This window comes from Triticum dicoccoides, chromosome 3A, assembly GCF_002162155.2.
Source record: "Triticum dicoccoides isolate Atlit2015 ecotype Zavitan chromosome 3A, WEW_v2.0, whole genome shotgun sequence".
NCBI classification, from domain to species: domain Eukaryota; kingdom Viridiplantae; phylum Streptophyta; class Magnoliopsida; order Poales; family Poaceae; genus Triticum; species Triticum dicoccoides.
The window spans coordinates 87,930,834-87,953,419 of record NC_041384.1 but is presented as its reverse complement, the minus strand read 5'-3'; the positions used below and the strand labels follow the sequence as shown (position 1 = coordinate 87,953,419).

The window sequence follows — 22,586 nt, the reverse complement described above, 5'->3', positions numbered from 1 at the left end:
TCCGGCTCTCCGGTTTTCTCCGAAATCACCCGGAACCCTTCCGGTGTCCGAATATAGCCGTCCTATATCAATCTTTATGTCTCGACCATTTCGAGACTCCTCGTCATGTCCGTGATCACATCCACGACTCCGAACTAACTTCGGTACATCAAAACTCATAAACTCATAATATAACTGTCATCGAAACCTTAAGCGTGCGGACCCTACGGGTTCGAGAACAATGTAGACATGACCGAGACACGTCTCCGGTCAATAACCAATAGCGGAACCTGGATGCTCATATTGGCTCCTACATATTCTACGAAGATCTTTTATCGGTCAGACCGCATAACAACATACGTTGTTCCCTTTGTCATCGGTATGTTTCTTGCCCGAGATTCGATCGTCGGTATCTCAATACCTAGTTCAATCTCGTTACCGGCAAGTCTCTTTACTCATTCCGTAATACATTATCTTGCAACTAACTCATTAGTTGTAATGCTTGCAAGGCTTATGTGATGTGCATTACCGAGAGGGCACAGAGATACCTCCGACAATCGGAGTGACAAATCCTAATCTCGAAATACGCCAACCCAACATTCACCTTTGGAGACACCTGTAGAGCTCCTTTATAATCACCCAGTTACGTTGTGACGTTTGGTAGCACACAAAGTGTTCCTCCGGTAAACGGGAGTTGCATAATCTCATAGTCATAGGAACATGTATAAGTCATGAAGAAAGCAATAGCAACATACTAAACGATCGGGTGCTAAGCTAATGGAATGGGTCATGTCAATCACATCATTCTCCTAATGATGTGATCCCATTAATCAAATGACAACACATGTCTATGGTTAGGAAACATAACCATCTTCGATTAACGAGCTAGTCAAGTAGAGGCATACTAGTGACGTTTGGTTTGTCTATATATTCACACAAGTATTATGTTTCCGGATAATACAATTCTAGCATGAATAATAAACATTTATCATGATATAAGGAAATAAAATAATAACATTTATTATTGCCTCTAGGGCATATTTCCTTCAATTACACATTATGTCACAATACTTATGACTATTCTCTCTTATTTTACAAGGTTTACATAAAGAGAGAGAATGCCGGCAGTTGGGATTCTGGGTTGGAAAAGGAGCAAATATTAGAGACCTATTCTGCACAGCTCCAAAAGTCCTGAAACTTCACGGAAGACGTTTTCAGAATATATAAAAAATACTGAGCACAAGAAGATCACGAGGGGGCCACACCCTGCCCACGAGGGTGGGGGCGCGCCCTACCCCCTAGGTGCGCCCCCTACCTCATGGGCCCCCTGGTGGCCCTCCGATGGCCATCTTCTGCTATATGAAGTCTTTCGATGAGGAAAAATTCATAAGCCATCTCCTCGGATGAAACTCCGCCACCGCGAGGCGAAACCTTGGTGGAACCAATCTAGGGCTCTGACGGAGTTGTTCTGCCGGGGAAACTTCCCTCTGGGAGGGGGAAATCATCGCCATCGTCATCACCAACGCTCCTCTCATCGGGAGAGGGCAATCTCCATCAACATCTTCACCAGCACCATCTCCTCTCAAAACCCTAGTTCATCTCTTGTATCCAATTCTTGTCTCCAAGTCCGGGATTGGTACCTGTGGGTTGCTAGTAGTGTTGATTACTCCTTGTAGTTGATTCTAGTTGGTGTATTTGGTGGAAGATCATATGTTCAGATCATATATGCATATTAATACCCCTCTGATTATGAACATGAATATGCTTTTTGAGTAGTTACGTTTGTTCCTGACGACATGGGATAAGTCTTGCAATTAGTAGTCATGTGAATTTGGTATTCGTTCGATATTTTGATGAGATGTATGTTGTCTCTCCTCTAGTGGTGTTATGTGAACATCGACTACATAACACTTCACCATTATTTTGAAGGAAATATCCCCTAGAGGCAATAATAAAGTTATTATTTATTTCCTTATATCATGATAAAATTTATTATTCATGCTAGAATTGTATTAACCGGAAACATAATACATGTGTGAATACATAGACAAACAGAGTGTCACTAGTATGCCTCTACTTGACTAGCTCGTTGATCAAAGATGGTTAAGTTTCCTAGCCATTGACATGGGTTGTCATTTGATTAACGGGATCACATCATTAGGAGAATGATGTGATTGACATGACCCATTCCGTTAGCTTAGCACACGATCGTTTAGTATGTTGTTATTGCTTTCTTCATGACTTATACATGTTCCTATGACTATGAGATTATGCAACTCCCGTTTACCGGAGGAACACTTTGTGTGCTACCAAACGTCACAACGTAACTGGGTGATTATAAAGGTGCTCTACAGGTGTCTCCGAAGGTACTTGTTGGGTTGGCGTATTTCGAGATTAGGATTTGTCACTCCGATTGTCGGAAAGGTATCTCTGGGCCCTCTCAGTAATGCACATCACTTAAGCCTTGCAAGCATTGCAACTAATGAGTTAGTTGCATGATGATGTATTACGGAATGAGTAAAGAGACTTGCCGGTAATGAGATTGAACTAGTTATTGAGATACCGATGATCGAATCTCAGGCAAGTAAACATACCAATGACAAAGGGAACAACGTATGTTGTTATGCGGTCTGACCGATAAAGATCTTCGTAGAATATGTAGGAGCCAATATGAGCATCCAGGTTCCGCTATTGGTTATTGACCGGAGACGTGTCTCGGTCATGTCTACATAGTTCTCGAACCCGTAGGGTCCGCACGCTTAACGTTATAATGATAGTTATATTATGAGTTTATATGTTTTGATGTACTGAAGGTTGTTCGGAGTCCCGAATGTGATCACGGACATGACGAGGAGTCTCGAAATGGTCGAGACATGAAGATTGATATATTGGAAGCCTATGTTTGGATATCGGAAGTGTTCCGGGTAAAATCGGGATTTTACTGGAGTACCGGGAGGTTACCGGAACCCCCCGGGAATCAAATGGGCCTTAGTGGGCCTACATGGAAGAGAGGGGAGGAGGCAAGGGCTGGCCGCGTGCCCCTCCCCCTAGTCCGAATAGGACAAGGAGATGGGGGCGGCGCCCTCCTTCCTTCCTTCTCCTCCACTCCTCCCCCCTCAAGTGCTAATCCAACTAGGAAAGGGGGGGAGTCCTACTCCCAATGGGAGTAGGACTCCTCCTAGCGCGCCCTCTCCCTTGGCCGGCCATACCCCCCTTGCTCCTTTATATACGGGGGCAGGGGGCACCCTAGAGATACAACAATTGATCATTGATCTCTTAGCCATGTGCGGTGCCCCCTCCACCATATTCCACCTCGATAATACTGTAGCGGTGCTTAGGCGAAGCCCTGCGTCGGTAGAACATCAACATCGTCAGCACGCCGTCGTGCTGACGAAACTCTCCCTCAATACTCGGCTGGATCGGAGTTTGAGGGACGTCATCGGGCTGAACGTGTGCTGAACTCGGAGGTGTCGTACGTTCAGTACTTGATCGGTCGGATCATGAAAACGTTCGACTACATCAACCACGTTGTGCTAATGCTTCCGCTTTCGGTCTACGAGGGTACGTGGACAACACTCTCCCCTCTCGTTGCTATGCATCACCATGATCTTGCGTGTGCGTAGGAATTTTTTTCAAATTACTACGTTCCCCAACAGTGGCATCCGAGCTTGGTTTTATGCGTTGATGTTATATGCACGAGTAGAACACAAGTGAGTTATGGGCGATATAAGTCATACTGCTTACCAGCTTGTCATACTTTGGTTCGGCGGTATTGTTGGATGAAGCGGCCTAGACCAACATTACGCGTACGCTTACGCGAGACTGGTTCTACCGACGTGCTTTGCACACAGGTGGCTGGCGGGTGTCAGTTTCTCCAACTTTAGTTGAACCGAGTGTGGCTACACCCGGTCCTTGCGAAGGTTAAAATAGCACCAACTTGACAAACTATCGTTGTGGTTTTGATGCGTAGGTAAGAACGGTTCTTGCTAAGCCCGTAGCAGCCACGTAAAACTTGCAACGACAAAGTAGAGGACGTCTAACTTGTTTTTGCAGGGCATGTTGTGATGTGATATGGTCAAGACATGATGCTAAATTTTATTGTATGAGATGATCATGTTTTGTAACCGAGTTATCGGCAACTGGCAGGAGCCATATGGTTGTCGCTTTATTGTATGCAATGCAATCGCCCTGTAATGCTTTACTTTATCACTAAGCGGTAGCGATAGTCGTGGAAGCATAAAATTGGTGAGACGACAACGATGCTACGATGGAGATCAAGGTGTCACGCCGGTGACGATGGTGATCATGACGGTGCTTCGGAGATGGAGATCACAAGCACAAGATGATGATGGCCATATCATATCACTTATATTGGTTGCATGTGATGTTTATTTTTTATGCATCTTATCTTGCTTTGATTGACGGTAGCATTATAAGATGATCTCTCACTAAATTTCAAGATAAAAGTGTTCTCCCTGAGTATGCACCGTTGCCAAAGTTCGTCGTGCCCAGACACCATGTGATGATCAGGTGTGATAAGCTCTATGTCCATCTACAACGGGTGCAAGCCAGTTTTGCACACGCAGAATACTCAGGTTAAACTTGACAAGCCTAGCATATGCAGATATGGCCTCGGAACACTGAGACCGAAAGGTCGAGCGTGAATCATATAGTAGATATGATCAACATAGTGATGTTCACCATTGAAAGCTACTCCATTTCACGTGATGATCGGTTATGGTTTAGTTGATTTGGATCACGTGATCACTTAGAGGATTAGAGGGATGTTTTTCTAAGTGGGAGTTCTTAAGTAATATGATTAATTGAACTTAAATTTATCATGAACTTAGTACCTGATAGTATCTTGCTTGTCTATGTTTGATTGTAGATAGATGGCCCGTGATGTTGTTCCGTTGAATTTTAATGCATTCCTTGAGAAAGCAAAGTTGAAATATGATGGTAGCAATTACACGGACTGGGTCCGTAACTTGAGGATTATCCTCATTGCTGCGCAGAAGAATTACGTCCTAGAAGCACCGCTGGGTGCCAGGCCTGCTGCTGATGCAACTGACAATGTTAAGAACGTATGGTAGAGCAAAGCTGATGACTACTCGATAGTTCAGTGTGCCATGCTTTACGGCTTAGAACCGCGACTTCGATGACGTTTTGAATGTCATGGAGCATATGAGATGTTCCAGGAGTTGAAGTTAATATTTCAAGCAAATTCCTGGATTGAGAGATATGAAGTCTCCAATAAGTTCTACAGCTGCAAGATGGAGGAGAATAGTTCTGTCAGTGAACATATACTCAGAATGTCTGGGTACCATAATCACTTGACTCAGCTGGGAGTTAATCTTCCGGTTGATAGTGTTATTGACAGAGTTCTTCAATCACTGCCACCAAGCTACAAGCGCTTCGTGATGAACTATAATATGCAAGGGATGAATAATACAATTCCCGGGCTCTTCGCAATGCTAAAAGCTGCGGAGGTAGAAATCAAGAAGGAGCATCAAGTGTTGATGGCCAATAAGACCACTAGTTTCAAGAAAAAGGGTAAAGGGAAGAAGAAGGGGAACTTCAAGAAGAACAACAAGCAAGTTGATGCTCAGGAGAAGAAACCCAAGTCTGGACCTAAGCCTGAAACTGAGTGCTTCTACTACAAGCAGACTGGTCACTAGAAGCGAAACTGCCCCAAGTATTTGGCGGATAAGAAGGATGGCAAGGTGAACAAAGGTATATGTGATATATATGTTATTGATGTGTACCTTACTAGAGCTCGCAGTAGCACATGGGTATTTGATACTGGTTTTGTTGCTAATATTTGCAACTCGAAACAGGGACTACGAATTAAGCTAACACTGGCAAAGGACGAGAAGACGATGTGCGTGGGAAACGGTTCCAAAGTCGATGTGATCGCGGTCGGCACGCTACCTCTACATCTACCTTCGGGATTAGTATTAGACCTAAATAATTGTTATTTGGTGCCAGCGTTGAGCATGAACATTATATATGGATCTTGTTTGATGTGAGACAGCTATTCATTTAAATCAGAGAATAATGGTTGTTCTATTTATATGAGTAATATCTTTTATGGTCATGCACCCTTGAAGAGTGGTCTATTTTTGATGAATCTCAATAGTAGTGATACACATATTCATAATGTTGAAGCCAAAAGATGCAGAGTTGATAATGATAGTGCAACTTATTTGTGGCACTGCCGTTTAGGTCATATCGGTATAAAGCGCATGAAGAAACTCCATACTGATGGACTTTTGGAACCACTTGATTATGAATCACTCGGTACTTGCGAACCGTGCCTCATGGGCAAGATGACTAAAATGTCGTTCTCCGGTACTATGGAGAGAGCAACAGATTTGTTGGAAATCATACATACAGATGTATGTGGTCCGATGAATGTTGAGGCTCGTGGCGGATATCGTTATTTTCTCAGCTTCACAGATGATTTAAGTAGATATGGGTATATCTACTTGATGAAGCATAAGTCTGAAACATTTGAAAAGTTCAAAGAATTTTAGAGTGAAGTTGAAAATCATCGTAACAAGAAAATAAAGTTTCTACGATCTGATCGTGGAGGAGAATATTTGAGTTACGAGTTTGGTCTACATTTGAAACAATGCGGAATAGTTTCAAACTCACGCCACCCGGAACACCACAGCATAATGGTGTGTCCGAACGTCATAATCGTACTTTACTAGATATGGTGCAATCTATGATGTCTCTTACAGATTTACCGCTATCGTTTTGGGGTTATGCTTTAGAGACGGCCGCATTCACGTTAAATAGGGCACCATCGAAATCCGTTGAGACGATGCCTTACGAACTGTGGTTTGGCAAGAAACCAAAGTTGTCGTTTCTGAAAGTTTGGGGCTGCGATGCTTATGTGAAAAAGCTTCAACCTGATAAGCTCAAACCCAAATTGGAGAAATGTGTCTTCATAGGATACTCAAACGAGACTGTTGGGTACACCTTCTATCACAGATCTGAAGACAAGACATTCGTTGCTAAGAATGGATCCTTTCTAGAGAAGGAGTTTCTCTCGAAATAAGTGAGTGGGAGGAAAGTAGAACTTGATGAGGTAACTGTACCTGCTCCCTTATTGGAAAGTAGTACATCACATAAATCGGTTTCTGTGACACCTACACCAACTAATGAGGAAGTTAATGATGATGATCATAGAACTTCAGACCAAGTTGCTACTGATCCTCGTAGATCAACCAGAGTAAGATCCGCACCAGAGTGGTACGGTAATCCTGTTCTGGAAGTCATGCTACTAGATCATGATGAACCTACGAACTATGAAGAAGCGATGGTGAGCCCAGATTCCGCAAAATGGCTTGAAGCCATGAAATCTGAGATGGGATGCATGTATGAGAACAAAGTGTGGACTTTGGTTGACTTGCCCGTTGATCGGCAAGCAATTGAGAATAAATGGATCTTCAAAAAGAAGACTGACGCTGACAGTAATGTTACTGTCTACAAAGCTCGACTTGTTGCGAAAGTTTTTCGACAAGTTCAAGGGATTGACTACAATAAGACCTTCTCACCCATAGTGATGGTTAAGTCTGTCCGAATCATGTTAGCAATTGCCGCGTTTTATGATTATTAAATATGGCAGATGGATGTCAAAACTGCATTCTTAAATGGATTTCTAGAAGAAGAGTTGTATATGATGCAACCGGAAGGTTTTGTCGATCCAAAGGGAGCTAACAAAGTGTGCAAGCTCCAGCGATCCATTTATGGACTGGTGCAAGCCTCTCGGAGTTGGAATAAACGCTTTGATAGTGTGATCAAAGCATTTGGTTTTATACAGACTTTTGGAGAAGCCTGTATTTACAAGAAAGTGAGTGGGAGCTCTGTAGCATTTCTGATATTATATGTGGATGACATATTGCTGATTGGAAATGATATAGAATTTCTGGATAGCATAAAGGGATACTTGAATAAGAGTTTTTCAATGAAAGACCTCGGTGAAGCTGCTTACATATTGGGCATTAAGATCTATAGAGATAGATCAAGACGCTTAATTGGACTTTCACAAAGCACATACCTTGACAAAGTTTTGAAGAAGTTCAAAATGGATCAAGCAAAGAAAGGGTTCTTGCCTGTGTTACAAGGTGTGAAGTTGAGTAAGACTCAATTCCCAACCACTACAGAAGATAGAGAGGAAATGAAAGAAGTTCCATATGCTTCAGCCATAGGCTCTATCATGTATGCAATGCTGTGTACCAGACCTGATGTGTGCCTTGCTATAAGTCTAGCAGGGAGGTACCAAAGTAATCCGGGAGTGGATCACTGGACAGCGGTCAAGAACATCCTGAAGTACCTGAAAAGGACTAAGGATATGTTTCTCATTTATGGAGGTGACAAAGAGCTCATCATAAATGGTTACGTTGATGCAAGCTTTGACACTGATCCGGACGATTCCAAATCGCAAACCGGATACATGTTTACATTGAATGGTGGAGCTGTCAGTTGGTGCAGTTCTAAACAAAGCGTCGTGGCGGGATCTACATGTGAAGCGGAGTACATAGCTGCTTCGGAAGCAGGAAATGAAGGAGTCTGGATGAATGCGTTCATATCCGATCTAGGTGTCATACCTAGTGCATCAGGTCCAATGAAAATCTTTTGTGACAATACTGGAGCAATTGCCTTAGCGAAGGAATCCAGATTTCACAAGAGAACCAAGAACATCAAGAGACACTTCAATTCCATCTGGGATCTAGTCTAGGTGGGAGACATAGAAATTTGCAAGATACATACGGATCTGAATGTTGCAGACCCACTGACTAAGCCTCTTCCACGAGCAAAACATGATCAGCACCAAGGCTCCATGGGTGTTAGAATCATTACTGTGTAATCTAGATTATTGACTCTAGTGCAAGTGGGAGACTGAAGGAAATATGCCCTAGAGGCAATAATAAAGTTATTATTTATTTCCTTATATCATGATAAATGTTTATTATTCATGCTAGAATTGTATTAACCGAAAACATAATACATGTGTGAATACATAGACAAACAGAGTGTCACTAGTATGCCTCTACTTGACTAGCACGTTGATCAAAGATGGTTAAGTTTCCTAGCCATTGACATGGGTTGTCATTTGATTAACGGGATCACATCATTAGGAGAATGATGTGATTAACATGACCCATTCCGTTAGCTTAGCACACGATCGTTTAGTATGTTGATATTGCTTTCTTCATGACTTATACATGTTCATATGACTATGAGATTATGCAACTCCCGTTTACCAGAGGAACACTTTGTGTGCTACCAAACGTCACAACGTAACTGGGTGATTATAAAGGTGCTCTACAGGTGTCTACGAAGGTACTTGTTGGGTTGGCGTATTTCGAGACTAGGATTTGTCACTCCGATTGTCGGAGTGGTATCTCTGGGCCCTCTCGGTAATGCACATCACTTAAGCCTTGCAAGCATTGCAACTAATGAGTTAGTTGTAGGATGATGTATTACGAAATGAGTAAAGAGACTTGCCGGTAACGAGATTGAACTAGGTATTGAGATACCGACGATCGAATCTTGGGCAAGTAAACATACCGATGACAAAGGGAACAACGTATGTTGTTATGCGGTCTGACCGATAAAGATCTTCATAGAATATGTAGGAGACAATATGAGCATCCAGGTTCCGCTATTGGTTATTGACCGCAGACGTGTCTCGGTCATGTCTACATAGTTCTCGAACCCGTAGGGTCCGCACGCTTAACGTTATAATGATAGTTATATTATGAGTTTATATGTTTTGATGTACCGAAGGTTGTTCGGAGTCCCGGATGTGATCACGGACATGACGAGGAGTCTCGAAATGGTCGAGACATCAAGATTGATATATTGGAAGCCCATGTTTGGATATCGGAAGTGTTCCGGGTAAAATCGGGATTTTACCGGAGTACCGGGAGGTTACCGGAGTACCTGGAGGTTACCGGAACCCCTGGGGAATCAAATGGGCCTTAGTGGGCCTAGGTGGAAGAGAGGAGAGGAGGCAAGGGCTGGCCGCACGCCCTTCCCCCCTAGTCCGAATAGGACAAGGAGAGGGGGGTGGCGCCCCCCGCCCTTCCTTCCTTCTCCTCCACTCCTTCCCCCTCAAGTCCTAATCCAACTAGGAAAGGGGAGGAGTCCATATGTTTCATGCTATGGTTAGGTTTACCTTAATACTTTTGTTGTAGTTGCGGATTCTTGCAATAGAGGTTAATCATAAGTGGGATGCTTGTCCAAGTAAGGACAGCACCCAAGCACCGGTCCACCCACATATCAGATTATCAAAGTACCGAACGCGAATCATATGATCATGATGAAAACTAGCTTGACGATATTCCCATGTGTCCTCGGGAGCGCTTTTCTCTATATAAGAGTTTGTCCATGCTTGTCCTTTGCTACAAAAAGGATTGGGCCACCTTGCTGCACTTTATTTACTTTTGTTACTTGTTGCTCGTTACAAATTATCCTATCACAAAACTATCTGTTACCACTTATTTCAGTACTTGCAGAGAATACCTTGTTGGAAACCGCTTATCATTTCCTTCTGCTCCTCGTTGGGTTCGACACTCTTACTTATCGAAAGGACTACGATAGATCCCTATACTTGTGGGTCATCACTGATTTTCGGAACAAATCTGAGTGTTATAAGGAGGTCAAGGATTTTCTATCTCGTTGTTTTGAGATGAAGGATTTAGGAGTGGCTGATGTCATTCTAAACATCAAGTTGTTGAGAGACGATGATGGTGGGATTGCATTGCTTCAAACTCACTATGTGGAAAAGATCTTGAGTCGCTTTGGCTATAGTGACTGCAAGCCTTCTCCAACACCATATGATGCTAGCGTGCTGCTTCGAAAGAATCGAAGAATTGCTAGAGATCAATTGAAATATTCTCAGATTATTGGCTCGCTTATGTACTTAGCCAGTGCTACAAGACCTGACATCTCTTTTGCTGTTAGCAAACTGAGTCGGTTTGTCTCAAAACCAGGAGATGTGCATTGGAAAGCTCTAGAGAGAGTTTTGCGTTATTTGAAAGGCACTGCTAATTATGGAATTCACTACACTGGGCACCCAAAGGTGCTTGAAGGGTATAGTGACTCAAACTGGATCTCAGATGCTGATGAGATAAAGGCCACAAATGGATATGTATTCACTCATGGAGGTGGCGCTGTTTCTTGGAAGTCTTGCAAGAAGACCATCTTAATGAGGTCAACAATGGAAGCAGAACTCACAGCACTAGATACAGCTACGGTCGAAGCAGATTGGCTTCGTCGGCTCTTGAATGACTTGCCGGTTGTTGAGAAACCTGTACCGGGTATCCTTATGAACTACGACGATCAAACTGTGATCACGAAGTGAGCAGCTCAAAGGATAACATGAAGTCATCAAGACATGTTCAGAGAAGGTTAAAGTCTGTCAGGAAAATGAGAAACTCCGGAGTTATTGCATTGGATTATATCCAAACGTCTAAAAATCTGGCAGATCCTTTTACTAAGGGTCTATCACGTAATGTGATAGATAATGCATCAAGGAAGATGGGTATGAGACCCACAATATGAGTTGTTCACAGTGGTGACCTATTCTTTGTGATCGGAGATCCCGTGAATTAGATGTGGAAGACAAGCTGTTGATCAACTGAGAGGAGAGTATCCTTACTATTAACAATACCACTCCATGAAGATGCAATACTCTCCTAAATTTGCATGGCAGGTTGATGTATATCTTAATGTGTTCTAAGAGGCTCATTTAGGCAGAGATGTTGTCCTGCAGAACATCTTTTGAAGAACACACCTATATGAGTCTGATTGTCAAATGTCGCAATCTATGAGAGTAGGGTTCTCTCTAGTAAACTCATGAAAGGTCTTGGAGTATGACGCATAAGCTCCATCCGCAGGGAAGACCCAGTATTGTGTGAAGCTAGATTCGCAGAAAACTTGCAGTTCAAGGCCGGGTTCACTGTTCAAGTTGCTTACTAGTGTAGCATAGAGTTCTAGGTGGAAGTTCAACTTAACAGTCTCCACTGCAGTACCGGTTTATAAAACAGTGTTTTGAAACTAAAGGCAAATTCTATGTGCCTCTAGGATCTGGTGGAGGATTGCTGGAATTTTATCTATTTATGGGCCAGCCCAATAACAATTTCAGAAATTCCTAATAAATCTTAGAGGCCCACTTAGCCCATTCGTGCAAGGCAAGGGGCACTTCTAAAGTTTAGTCCCACATTGCTAGTTTAGAGGGAGTTGGACCTCTTTGTAAGGGAGGTTCTTTCCCCACATGTATGAGCATGAGAACAAGAGGGACATCCACATGCGCTCCTCCTCCGTCGCCCGCCTCGCCACGCCACACCACACCACGCCTCGCCGCGGGTTGCGGGAATGAACAGAGCCGATGTCTAAATTTTTGCCACGCACGACGGGTATACGAAAGGTCTCAGGGGAGCTGAAATGTTTTTCTGTAGTGGACACTGAATCCCTCTTCGACCGAAGTCTGTTTGTTTCGTCTCCCTCATTCCCTTCAGTTCCCGGCGCAGCCTCTTGCCTCCTTCAGTTGCGCCTATAAAAGGGAGGTCGCTCCTCCCAGAGAGACGCACCAGAACAACACAACCCTCTCGCCTCCAGGTTCCCGACCACTGAGCTACTGCTACGATCTTCCCCATCCCGGCTTGCGGCGTGCACCGCAGGTCGGGACAGTAGGACTCCGAAATCGCACCTCTTTGAGTCCTGTACGGGAGAATGATGATAAGGTTTTTGGGGAGCGCTCCGCGCGACTACTGACTTCTTCATCACGGACTCCAACGACTACTTCCCCGACGATGATTTCTTCCCCAATGTCGACAATCTCATCGACGACATGGCTGGAGAGGATGTCGACCCCAAGTCTAGTGCTTCTGCTGCTGCTGTCCCGTACGTGTTCTTGCTCTTTTTGTTAGAAGTCCTGCCACAGTTCTTTGCTCTAGTTTCTGCCCTACATATGTTAGGTTCTACTTCATATATGCAACTTCATCTAGTGTCTGTTCTAGATGTGTTTAGTTCAACTTCATATATGCAGATGCTATCTACCTTCTCTCTGTCAGATTGCATGACTTGCTTTATCTCTGCTATATTAGTCATGCTTTATCTAGTATTTCCGTTAGCAAAATTATTTGGTAATTGCTCATATTTCCAACATGTCTCGCATTAGGTCTCCCTGAAGGATTGTTGCGTCTCGAAGCCGGGTTCGAACCTGGGTTTTCTAGATAGTTTATAGCGAAGCAGTCCACTGCGCTATGTGTTGAGTTTGTGATGAACCGTAGGACGTGACCTACTTAAGGTAAAAGAGCCAATTTTCTTCACCATTTTTTTGGTCTTCTTTGTTTTTCTTCCTTTTGTTTCATTTATTTTTCCTCCATTTCTTTTTGCATTTGTTTCTTCGGTTTTCTTTTTTCTTCTATGGTCTATTTTGTTTTTCATTTCTTTGGTTTTCTTTGTTTCTTCTGGTTTTCATTGTACATTTTTTATATATGTCAACACATTTTTTCTAATACATGTCTAATATTTTTGGAATACAAATTTAACATTTTTATAATACATAGTAATTTTTTTCTATACACATTTTAAACAATTTTCTTCTTGATAGTATTTTTTAAATACAAGATTAACACTTTATAATACATGGTCAACATTCTTTCTATGCACATTTAAACATTTTCTCAATGCTTTTTTTAACACATTACATTTTTCTATACACAGTTAACATTTTTCCAAATGCTTGATTAACATTTTTCGAATACTTGTTAAACTTTCTTTTAAATACTTAATTAATTTTTTTATATACAGATATAAAATTCATCATCATTTAATACATGGTTAACATTTTTTTATACACATTTAACATTTTTCCAAATGCTTGATTAACATTTTTCGAATACTTGTTCAACATTTTTTTAATACATGATCAAAAAAATTCATATACATGATCAAAAAATTTCATCATCTTTTAATACATGGTCAACATTCTTTCTATATACATTTAAACATTTTTCAAATGCTTGATCAACATTTTTCAAATACTTGTTCAAAAAAAATCAATTGCTTGATTGAAATTTTTTAAATACATGATCAATTTTGTTATACACTTTTTATTTTATTTTTCATATACATGGTAAACATTTTTTTATACACATTTAACATTTTCCAAATGCTTGGTCAACATTTTATTAAAAAAATTATATATTTTTGTAATATATATATATGTTTAGAATATTTTAAAGTATAAACAAAATTGAAAAAATGAAAAAAATGAAAAACAGAAAAGAGGCTGTGGGCTCCCGCGTTCCTGGGCCGGCCCATCTTGGCCTGCCCTTCAGCGAGCGGCCCTAGGTCTCGCTGAAGGCGAGATATAGGGGCGCTCTAAAAAAAAGGGCAAAACATTGTCCAAATTTGCCAAGGCAACCCACTGGGCCAAAGCCTGCAGCAGATATTTCAAGGTCAGCGAGAGCGCTGCAATTGATATCCCGCCAGATTCCCCAAACCCCAACCTACCTTTCCCGCCACAGCCATTCCCTCTCGCCTCCTCCCCCCTCTCCCATGGCGGCGCCGTCGGCAGCCATGCGCAAGAAGCTGCAGCGCAAATTCCGGCTGCGTGGCTTCACCCTCAAAGTTGACGCCCTCGAGGAGGCGGCCGCCTTCCTCGCCCGCTTCCCCGACGCCGAGGACGAGGCCCTCGACCTCCTCCTCGACGAGCTCGACAAAGAGCCGCGTAAGTACTCGCTTCGCCCCAGGATTTCAGGCCATCTGCCTCCTATCCTCATTCCGAGGCTTCGATCCATGGTTGGTTCTCACCCTGCGCGCGTCTCTTTGTGCTCTGCGGGTGCTCGCAGTGAAGTCGTCGATACTGGACCGGGACGCGGTCCGTCGCGTGGTGTCCCTACTGGTCGAGGCGGAGGAGGCGGTCGACGCGGCATCGCCTTCCGCCACCAGCGTCCAGGCGGCGCTGCGGGTGGTGGACTCGTTCGTCGTGCCGCGGTTCCACTACGACCCAATCAAGAAAGTGTTCTACGAGTATGTAAATGCTGCCGCTTCCTTTTAGATCTGGGAAATTGGGTGTCGGGATTTATGAATTTGCCCTGTGTCTTAAGTCTTGGGTGTTGGTAGTTGAATATTGTGATAACGGATGTCTATTACCTGCTTGATTCGTCTAAATATTAAATGAACTTCCACGAGAAATTGGTAATTTGCAGAATGGATGCAGGACATAGCTTTGATATTTTTTTGGGGGGAAAGAGGGGAAGAACCTCGGCCTCTGCATCTAGTGATGCACACGGCCAATAACGTCGAACAAATCAGCTTAGAAAGAGGAAAAAGTAAAAAAAAAGTTAAGACTGTCCACATAGGACAAGCCTTGCCACAACATCCCCAAATCATATCACAAAACCTACGATGACATATTAGCAGGCAATGGATGCACGCTCCAAGACGCAGCCTTCAAGAAGGAATAGCCGATGTTGGCTGGTCTAACCAGATGTCAAACCAAGGGCTTGGCGGCCGGCTGCGCGTTGCCCTTCCCAACGACAGCCGGCGTGGACTTCTTTGCCTTGGCGACCGCAATGGACGGGGCAGCGCTGGGCGGCGACGGCTGCCGGGTTAGATGGAAGCGCCGCCGATCCGATTCTTATAGTTGATGGAGCTTAGTGTTTTTCTTTTTCTTATAGTTGGTCAATTTGTTAGCTCAGCCCTGAGGGATTGCGGATTGAATTGGTCTTTAAATCAATTTGTTTCTTTCTAGTTGATGGCATCTGATTCAGTATGACACATTGATTGCTCTTTGATGCTAAACTAGAAAACACGACTTTCTAAAACAGGCTGTGTGTATGTTTGTTGATGCTATTTCCGATTACACTGTGCATATAGGCATACTGGAAGATTAGCCCTCCATGGAGAAGCTGGAGATAAAGCCGCCCTTTACAGGGATAGATATCAAGTGCTGCTTCAGAGGCTCGCTCGTGATAAATATTTCTCCAAGCCAGCTTTTGAGTCTGTTATGACTGAAAATGAAAGTTGTGAGGTATTTCTCTTAATTGTGTTGTGTTCTACTTCTACTACTATAGATTGATTTCTGTGATCCCAGTCCAATGTAGTCCAATACTTGGTGCTTTCCCCCCAAAACCTTCGTGCAGCCTCTTTTGTTCCCCAATTTTTTTAATCATTGTATATGAAATGACGTACAGTTTCCCCCCTTCATGTAGATTACTTCCATACAGTCCTTAGTTGGGTGTACTGGGCGGAGATGGATCATGGGGGTCATATCGCAGTTGGAGGAACGCCAGTTCTACTTGGAGGATCTTACTGGAGCAGTGCCAATTGACTTGGCGAATGCAATATCCTTAGAACCATTGCCATGTTACCTTCATGCATATATATAAAAATAGAGATGCATGTCTGTGCTGTGCTAAATGAAAATAATTGAGTTCCTTTGGTCATTGAAAGGCTACGAAAAAACCCTCTCATTTTAGAAGGGATAGTATAGAATACTGATCATATTGGCGTCAGTAATCCATATTTCGTACAAATATTTTGTTTTAGCCATATGGATTTATGTTTATTCAATAAGTGCATCGCTTTCCTTACATAAAACACAAAATCACTTCAGGTTTCTTTGTTGAAAACACAGTGATTGTAGCAGAAGGAGAATTACTTTCAAGTGGCATTTTCCAGGTCTGTTGTCCACCATAAAATCTACAGTGTTTTCCTGTATTATTGTCTTGATAGTGGTTATGTTCCAATCATTTGCAGGTCAATACCTGTGGGTTTCCTCCCTTAGAGGACAGAGAAACATCACTTTCACTGCTTATGGGTCTTGATTTCTTTGGTGGAGGTGTTATACCAACTGAAGAAGCAGTAAGTTCAGGAATTGTGTTATACATGTCACTAATAGGTCTCGTAGAAAACATCTTTACTGATGGGTTTTGCTATGTTTGCACTAAACAGCTAAGATTGTCATCACTAGAAAATAAGGCTGTGAATGACATGTTTGTCATTCTTTCAGATGTTTGGCTCGACAGTTATGAGGTATTTAGTTTGGTATCAATTCTTGTTTTATATAACTATATTGTTTAGCATACTCTCAGGATGTTTGTATGTGTTATCTCGTGGAGTAGACTATGGAGAAGTTGGGTGTTGTTCTTGATGGCTATGAAAGTGTGGAAGTAGTTCCTTCTCTCTTTGTTCTAATGGGAAATTTCTGCTCCCGGCCCTGCAATCTGGCATTCAATTCGTTTGAAGAACTCAGGTCTGACTTGTTTCATGAAATATAATCTACAGTTTTATAGCGTGTTTGCTTTCCCAATCGAAGACAAAGTCTAAGTTATGTAACTTTATGTAGATTGCAGTTTGGAAAGCTTGGTGAGATGATCGCATCTCGAACTAGGTTAAAGGAACATAGTCGTTTTTTATTCATTCCTGGTCCTGATGATGCAGGTATTCTAAAACTCAATGACATGCTTTTACCTGACAACTACTGTTATCCGCATGTTTGGTTTGCTGCAATATCCATTTTCATTTTATTCACTAATGGATTAAACCTGGCCTATTTCTTTTATATGTCCAATTATCATTTATTTATTCTCCATGCTATTTAACCAACGAAAAATTTCTGCAATAGGATTGGGAATGAGCTTGTTGATAATAAATACTGTCAGTCTAGTTCTCCCTATAGCTGGAATGTGATGTTTTCTGTTTTTTCCTAAGCTTGGCATGTTGTTTTTTCTTACATAGTAACACATTTGTAGGACCTTCTAAAGCTCTCCCAAGGTGTGCGCTCCCAAAGTATCTAATTGAGGAACTTCAGAAGCACATCCCAAATGCTATATTTGTAAGCAACCCCTGCAGGTTTGTCACAAAGCATTGCCTTGTATCATTCTCCATGTTCCATATGTTAACCATCTGTTTATGTCGCTATAAGCGACCACACAAATACAGGGATATCTTTTTGTGCATCAATTATGAAAATCTGATGTATGTAGCTAAAAAATATCAATAAAACCTTCACAGGATTAGGTGATGCCACTCTCCTTTCATGTTGTATATTATGCTACATGTTATTCTCTGATTCCAAATGTAAATCCTTTTGGACACTGATACAGACATACAGTCTCCATGGTGACCTTTGACCAACCACCATCAATTTCTATTAACGTTAGTTGCTTCATATAAAAATAATGACACATTGTGAAATTATATTTCATGATGGTTCTAGTAATACCAATTTAATGTCGTCAAAATTTGTAACTATTTGGATAGTGATGGTCAAACCCAAAAATGTTTGACTACCACAGATTCTTAAACGACTCACATTTGTAATCAGAGGGAGTACCAACCAGTTGTTCTCAGTGTGACTCTGGTCCAGTTTAAGCATAAATCTCTTATTTGGACTTGTCATCAGTGTACCGTAGTTATTTTGATGATTAATACAGAGCTATCATCTTCATTTTTGTGAGATATCTCTACACAATTGCAACAGGTAGATGAAGAGGCTTAATAACAATACTATACTGGTCTACCAATATCCATACTGTGAAACTGTGTTCTTAGCTGGCATCTATTATCATAATACTTGTTGCATGCAGTATTATCTTCATTTGGTTTACTTTTCCAAACTTGCCGGATTTTTCATCTCAGTGCTATCCATTGAGGCACAGGCATTTCAGTTAGTCTTGAAAGGCTTCATGCACTCATTGCCAACTGAGACTACTGTATAATGATATATTTGCAGTGAATGTATACTACAAACTATGGCATTCATCCATATTGACATTTCATGATCAAGACAATATTGAACTTTGTGGACTTGCCATTTATCATCTGTTCTAACTCCAATAAGAGCTTGATTTCCCCAGGGTTAAGTTTTATACACAAGAAATAGTGTTTTTCCGGCAAGATCTCCTTTACAGGATGCGGCGGTCATGCTTGATTCCACCAACAACGGAAGAAACAAGTGACCCATTTGAACATGCAAGTTGAATAAATTTATTTATTATCTCAGTGAGAATATATGATGTTGACTGTTCAGAAATTAACCAATCATTTTTCTTTCAGCTAGTAGCAACTATCACCCATCAGAGTCATCTGTGTCCATTGCCTCTTACAGTGCAACCTATTATATGGAACTACGATCATTGCCTACGGCTATATCCAACTCCTGACATGGTATTGCCATTTAGCACAAGCCTGTTCGCACCTTGAAATGTTTTCTTACTGTAGCTTCCATGAATATGCTTCTGTGCTAATTTATGTGTTGAACATGCATAAAACAGAAGTATACCTTCTGTTGTATAAATATCAGTAATCCACACCTTGAAATGTTTCCTGACTCTAGCTTCCATGAATATGTCTGCTAATATACTTGTTGAACATGCACAAAATATAAGTACACTTTCTGCTTTATAACTATCGTCAGTCCACACTGCTACCAATAAAAGTTTGAAAGTTCTTATGATAATACTTCCATGTTTCAATCTTCAGATAGTATTGGCTGACAAGAGTGAGCAGAAGGCCTTCAAATATACAGGAATCACTTGCTTCAATCCTGGTTCTTTTGCGAACGACAGCACTTTTGCAGCATACCGTCCTTGCACTAAGGAGGTTGAGCTTTCTGCATTAGAAAGCTACTAATATTGAAGGTGGGACAAACTGAAGCTGTAATCAGTAACAAACCGTACCTTCGATGAGCTGCCTATCACTCCTGTACATCAGCCATCAGGACTGGTGTTTATGACTTTAGCCATATAAACTAATGAGCCCGTTTCATGGAAGTGAATTCGCAAGATGACAAAGCAACGACATCCATGGAATTGGTGCTGTTTCTCAAGCGAATCTGATGCTGACATCTCAACTTTGTATCACACATTTATAGCTTCAGATAGTTGTGGACCGTAGTGTTTGTTACTTGTTAGGGTGTTTTCCCCACCTGGCCATCTGTCCTCTGTGCAGTGTTTGTGTAACATGATCTCAAGATGCTTTCCCTAAAGTCACAGAATGGTGCTCAGTCCTGTAATATGTACTGTTTATGTTTGCCATTGTTGTAAACCATGCTAACAAAGCTGTGATTTTTAGTCCAGACCTATTGCTTTCTAAAAGATTGGATTTTCCAATTTTGTAAAATTTAGTCCGATCAGTTGTATCAAATGCACAGGAAATTGGTTTCACTTGCTGGTAGGCACTAAATAATTCTGCCCACTCTGCACAAAAACCCTTACTTAGGGCCTGTTCGGATTCCCTCCCCTCCACAACTCCGCTCCCGGAGCTGGAGGAGCGGCAGTTCAAAATCGTGGAGTGGGGAAGGAGGGGAATTCCGGAAGGAGGTGCTCCACAGATTCTCTAATTTCACGGATCGGGAGGATTACCGAACACCCCTTTAGTACCACAAATCTTTACTTGTTGGCCTCCTGATCAAATTATGTGTGATATGCATCATGTGTTGATCGACACAAATCTGCACTTACCTAGTGGCAAGTCCAGCGAACTATCTCAAAACCAACCATCGACACATGCACTTGTTGGCTTCCTTTCGAAATTATGTACACGTTGAGAGCTTAAAGGGTTGAAAGAAGCATCTTCTTTTACCTTTTCGATTGTGTGTGTTGCGCTGAATTCCATTCTTGTGAGCACAAGGTTACCTGTCCATTTCTAGTTTTTGGAGCACAACAATCTGGAGTTAATTGCATAGCACAACCTCATTCCAGCTATCTACCATCGCCCGTGTCCTCCCAATCCTAGCCGCCATCGAAGGCCTTCTCCATGCTGTCGCCTTGGTCCTCCTCTCTTCCATTCGACGGCCTCGCGGTGGCAAGAGGGGTAGGGAGCCACCCCTTTCGTTCTTCTTAGTTCTTGTAGGTTCTTAGTTCCCTTAGGTTTTCATTTTCTGATGTCCTCGACGAGTTGGCAGCGGTGATGGCGTGTGGAATAAGGTCTTTGCAGCCTCTCCCTACGTAGACGACGTCCGATTCGGCGTCGACAAAGGGCCTCTGAGAGTAGATGTTGCCAGATTTGTTGGCTCACTTAATATTTGGGTAGTTGGTGTGTCAATCAAGGGAAGCAGTTGGCTAGATCTTGGTGTGGCGACTTCGACCTCTTCTTTCAAGTTGTTCTGTAGCATGGTCTGGTTTGTTCAACCCTCTAGACTGGTGGTGAAGGGTGGCAAGCCTGCGTTGCGTGGGGTGATGCCCCAATTAATATTCTTTGAATGGTTATTAGATCTCGTTTCTAGCGGTGATTGCAATCTTCAAAGCTTGGTATGGCGAGGGCATTTGCAGGTGTCCCTTTCCCTTACTGCTGGTTTAGCACATTTCTCAAACTCTGATGGGTGTCGTGCAATCGAAGGAAGCAGACGGCCAGTATGTTTTTTGATGTAATTTTATTTTTGATGCTTGTTTTGTATTGCATTGCAGCGTCTCCTATTTTTCTTGATATATTTCAATTATAAGATGCCATTCGGGTGCCTTCTCTAAAAAACACATTCGGGGCTTGGGTTATAGAAAGCCACGAGTTTCCCCAAATTGCATTTAACCACCACTATAGGGGCCACCGAGTAACATATAGCACTGATTTTCGTATTACCTCGTTGTAACAACATTTCTGATCGGTGGGACCCAGCTATCAGGTTGACTTGGCGGCCCAAGTGGGCCTGCATGTAACTTTTGGAGACTTAATCAACTCCTTCATTCTCCCGCATCTCCATCTACATCGTGGAACGTGTCAGCCCTTGTTGAGTCACGCCTACCCAGCACCCGCTCCGCCCACTCCTGCAAAGTTCCCACCCTGCCTAGCTATCGACATCGTTGGTTGATCGGGGGCCCAACCAGAGCTGAGCCCACCTTGCTATCCTACTTCTCATTGATGGAGGCTTCAAACCAAATGGTTCTAAGATCACAAGAATCCCCGTTCTGTCGCCCACTAAGCGACCCACCAAGCACAACAAACCTATTTCATCATGGCTTCCCGTCCTTCCAAGTAGGTGATCTTCGTGCCCTTAAAAACTCTTGAGTCCTTCACACCAAGTAATCTAAGGCTAAAAATGACTTCTAACTGACTAGGGGGCGCACACCCTTCAAGAGTAACATGCAAAATAAAGTCACTTGATGGAAACTCCATCAAATGTCTTCAATCAAAGCACCTCAAGAACCCATAGGATTACTCTGTCACAAGGATATGTTTGTGGTGAAAGAGATGAACTTGAGGTTAGGGGTTCAGGAAAGGGAGGAGCTCGTGTCTTTCATGAATCAAAAAGTGTTCATGGAACCACCCAATACTTATTTCGTCTTTCTTGCCTTGGATCTCTCTTCCTCAATCGTTGTGGTGTATGGATGGCATGTATGTCTTTTTTTTTTGATTTTTTGGGAAAAAAGATGGCACGTGTGTTTGGAGAACTTTAGGATCTTTCATGAAATTTCACAATGAATATATTGTAACAAATCGATGAAGATAACTATTCTACTACAATCAGTGGTGAAGCTAGCACAGGATTATTGGGGGGGCCAATGGCAAAATATGGCTTTATGAAGGGGTAAAAGTCCCTATTTTTCTCAATCAATGCCATCCCCAAAAAAATTCTTCAC

At 42.3% G+C, this 22,586-nt stretch overlaps 1 protein-coding gene across 1 annotated transcript; it reads left to right on the top strand.

The window, feature by feature from the left end:
• The first annotated feature begins 14,495 nt into the window (after nt 1-14,495).
• Nucleotides 14,496-20,089, top strand: LOC119267304 (DNA polymerase epsilon subunit B-like). The gene is made up of 13 exons (XM_037548673.1): nt 14,496-14,734; nt 14,856-15,036; nt 15,886-16,039; nt 16,221-16,352; nt 16,612-16,689; nt 16,768-16,872; nt 16,963-17,043; nt 17,133-17,263; nt 17,357-17,451; nt 17,763-17,862; nt 18,870-18,984; nt 19,069-19,179; nt 19,495-20,089. Exons 1-13 carry the CDS (start codon nt 14,563-14,565, stop codon nt 19,642-19,644), a joined length of 1,605 nt encoding a protein of 534 aa, XP_037404570.1. The 5' UTR covers nt 14,496-14,562; the 3' UTR covers nt 19,645-20,089.
• Nucleotides 20,090-22,586: the final 2,497 nt, after the last annotated feature.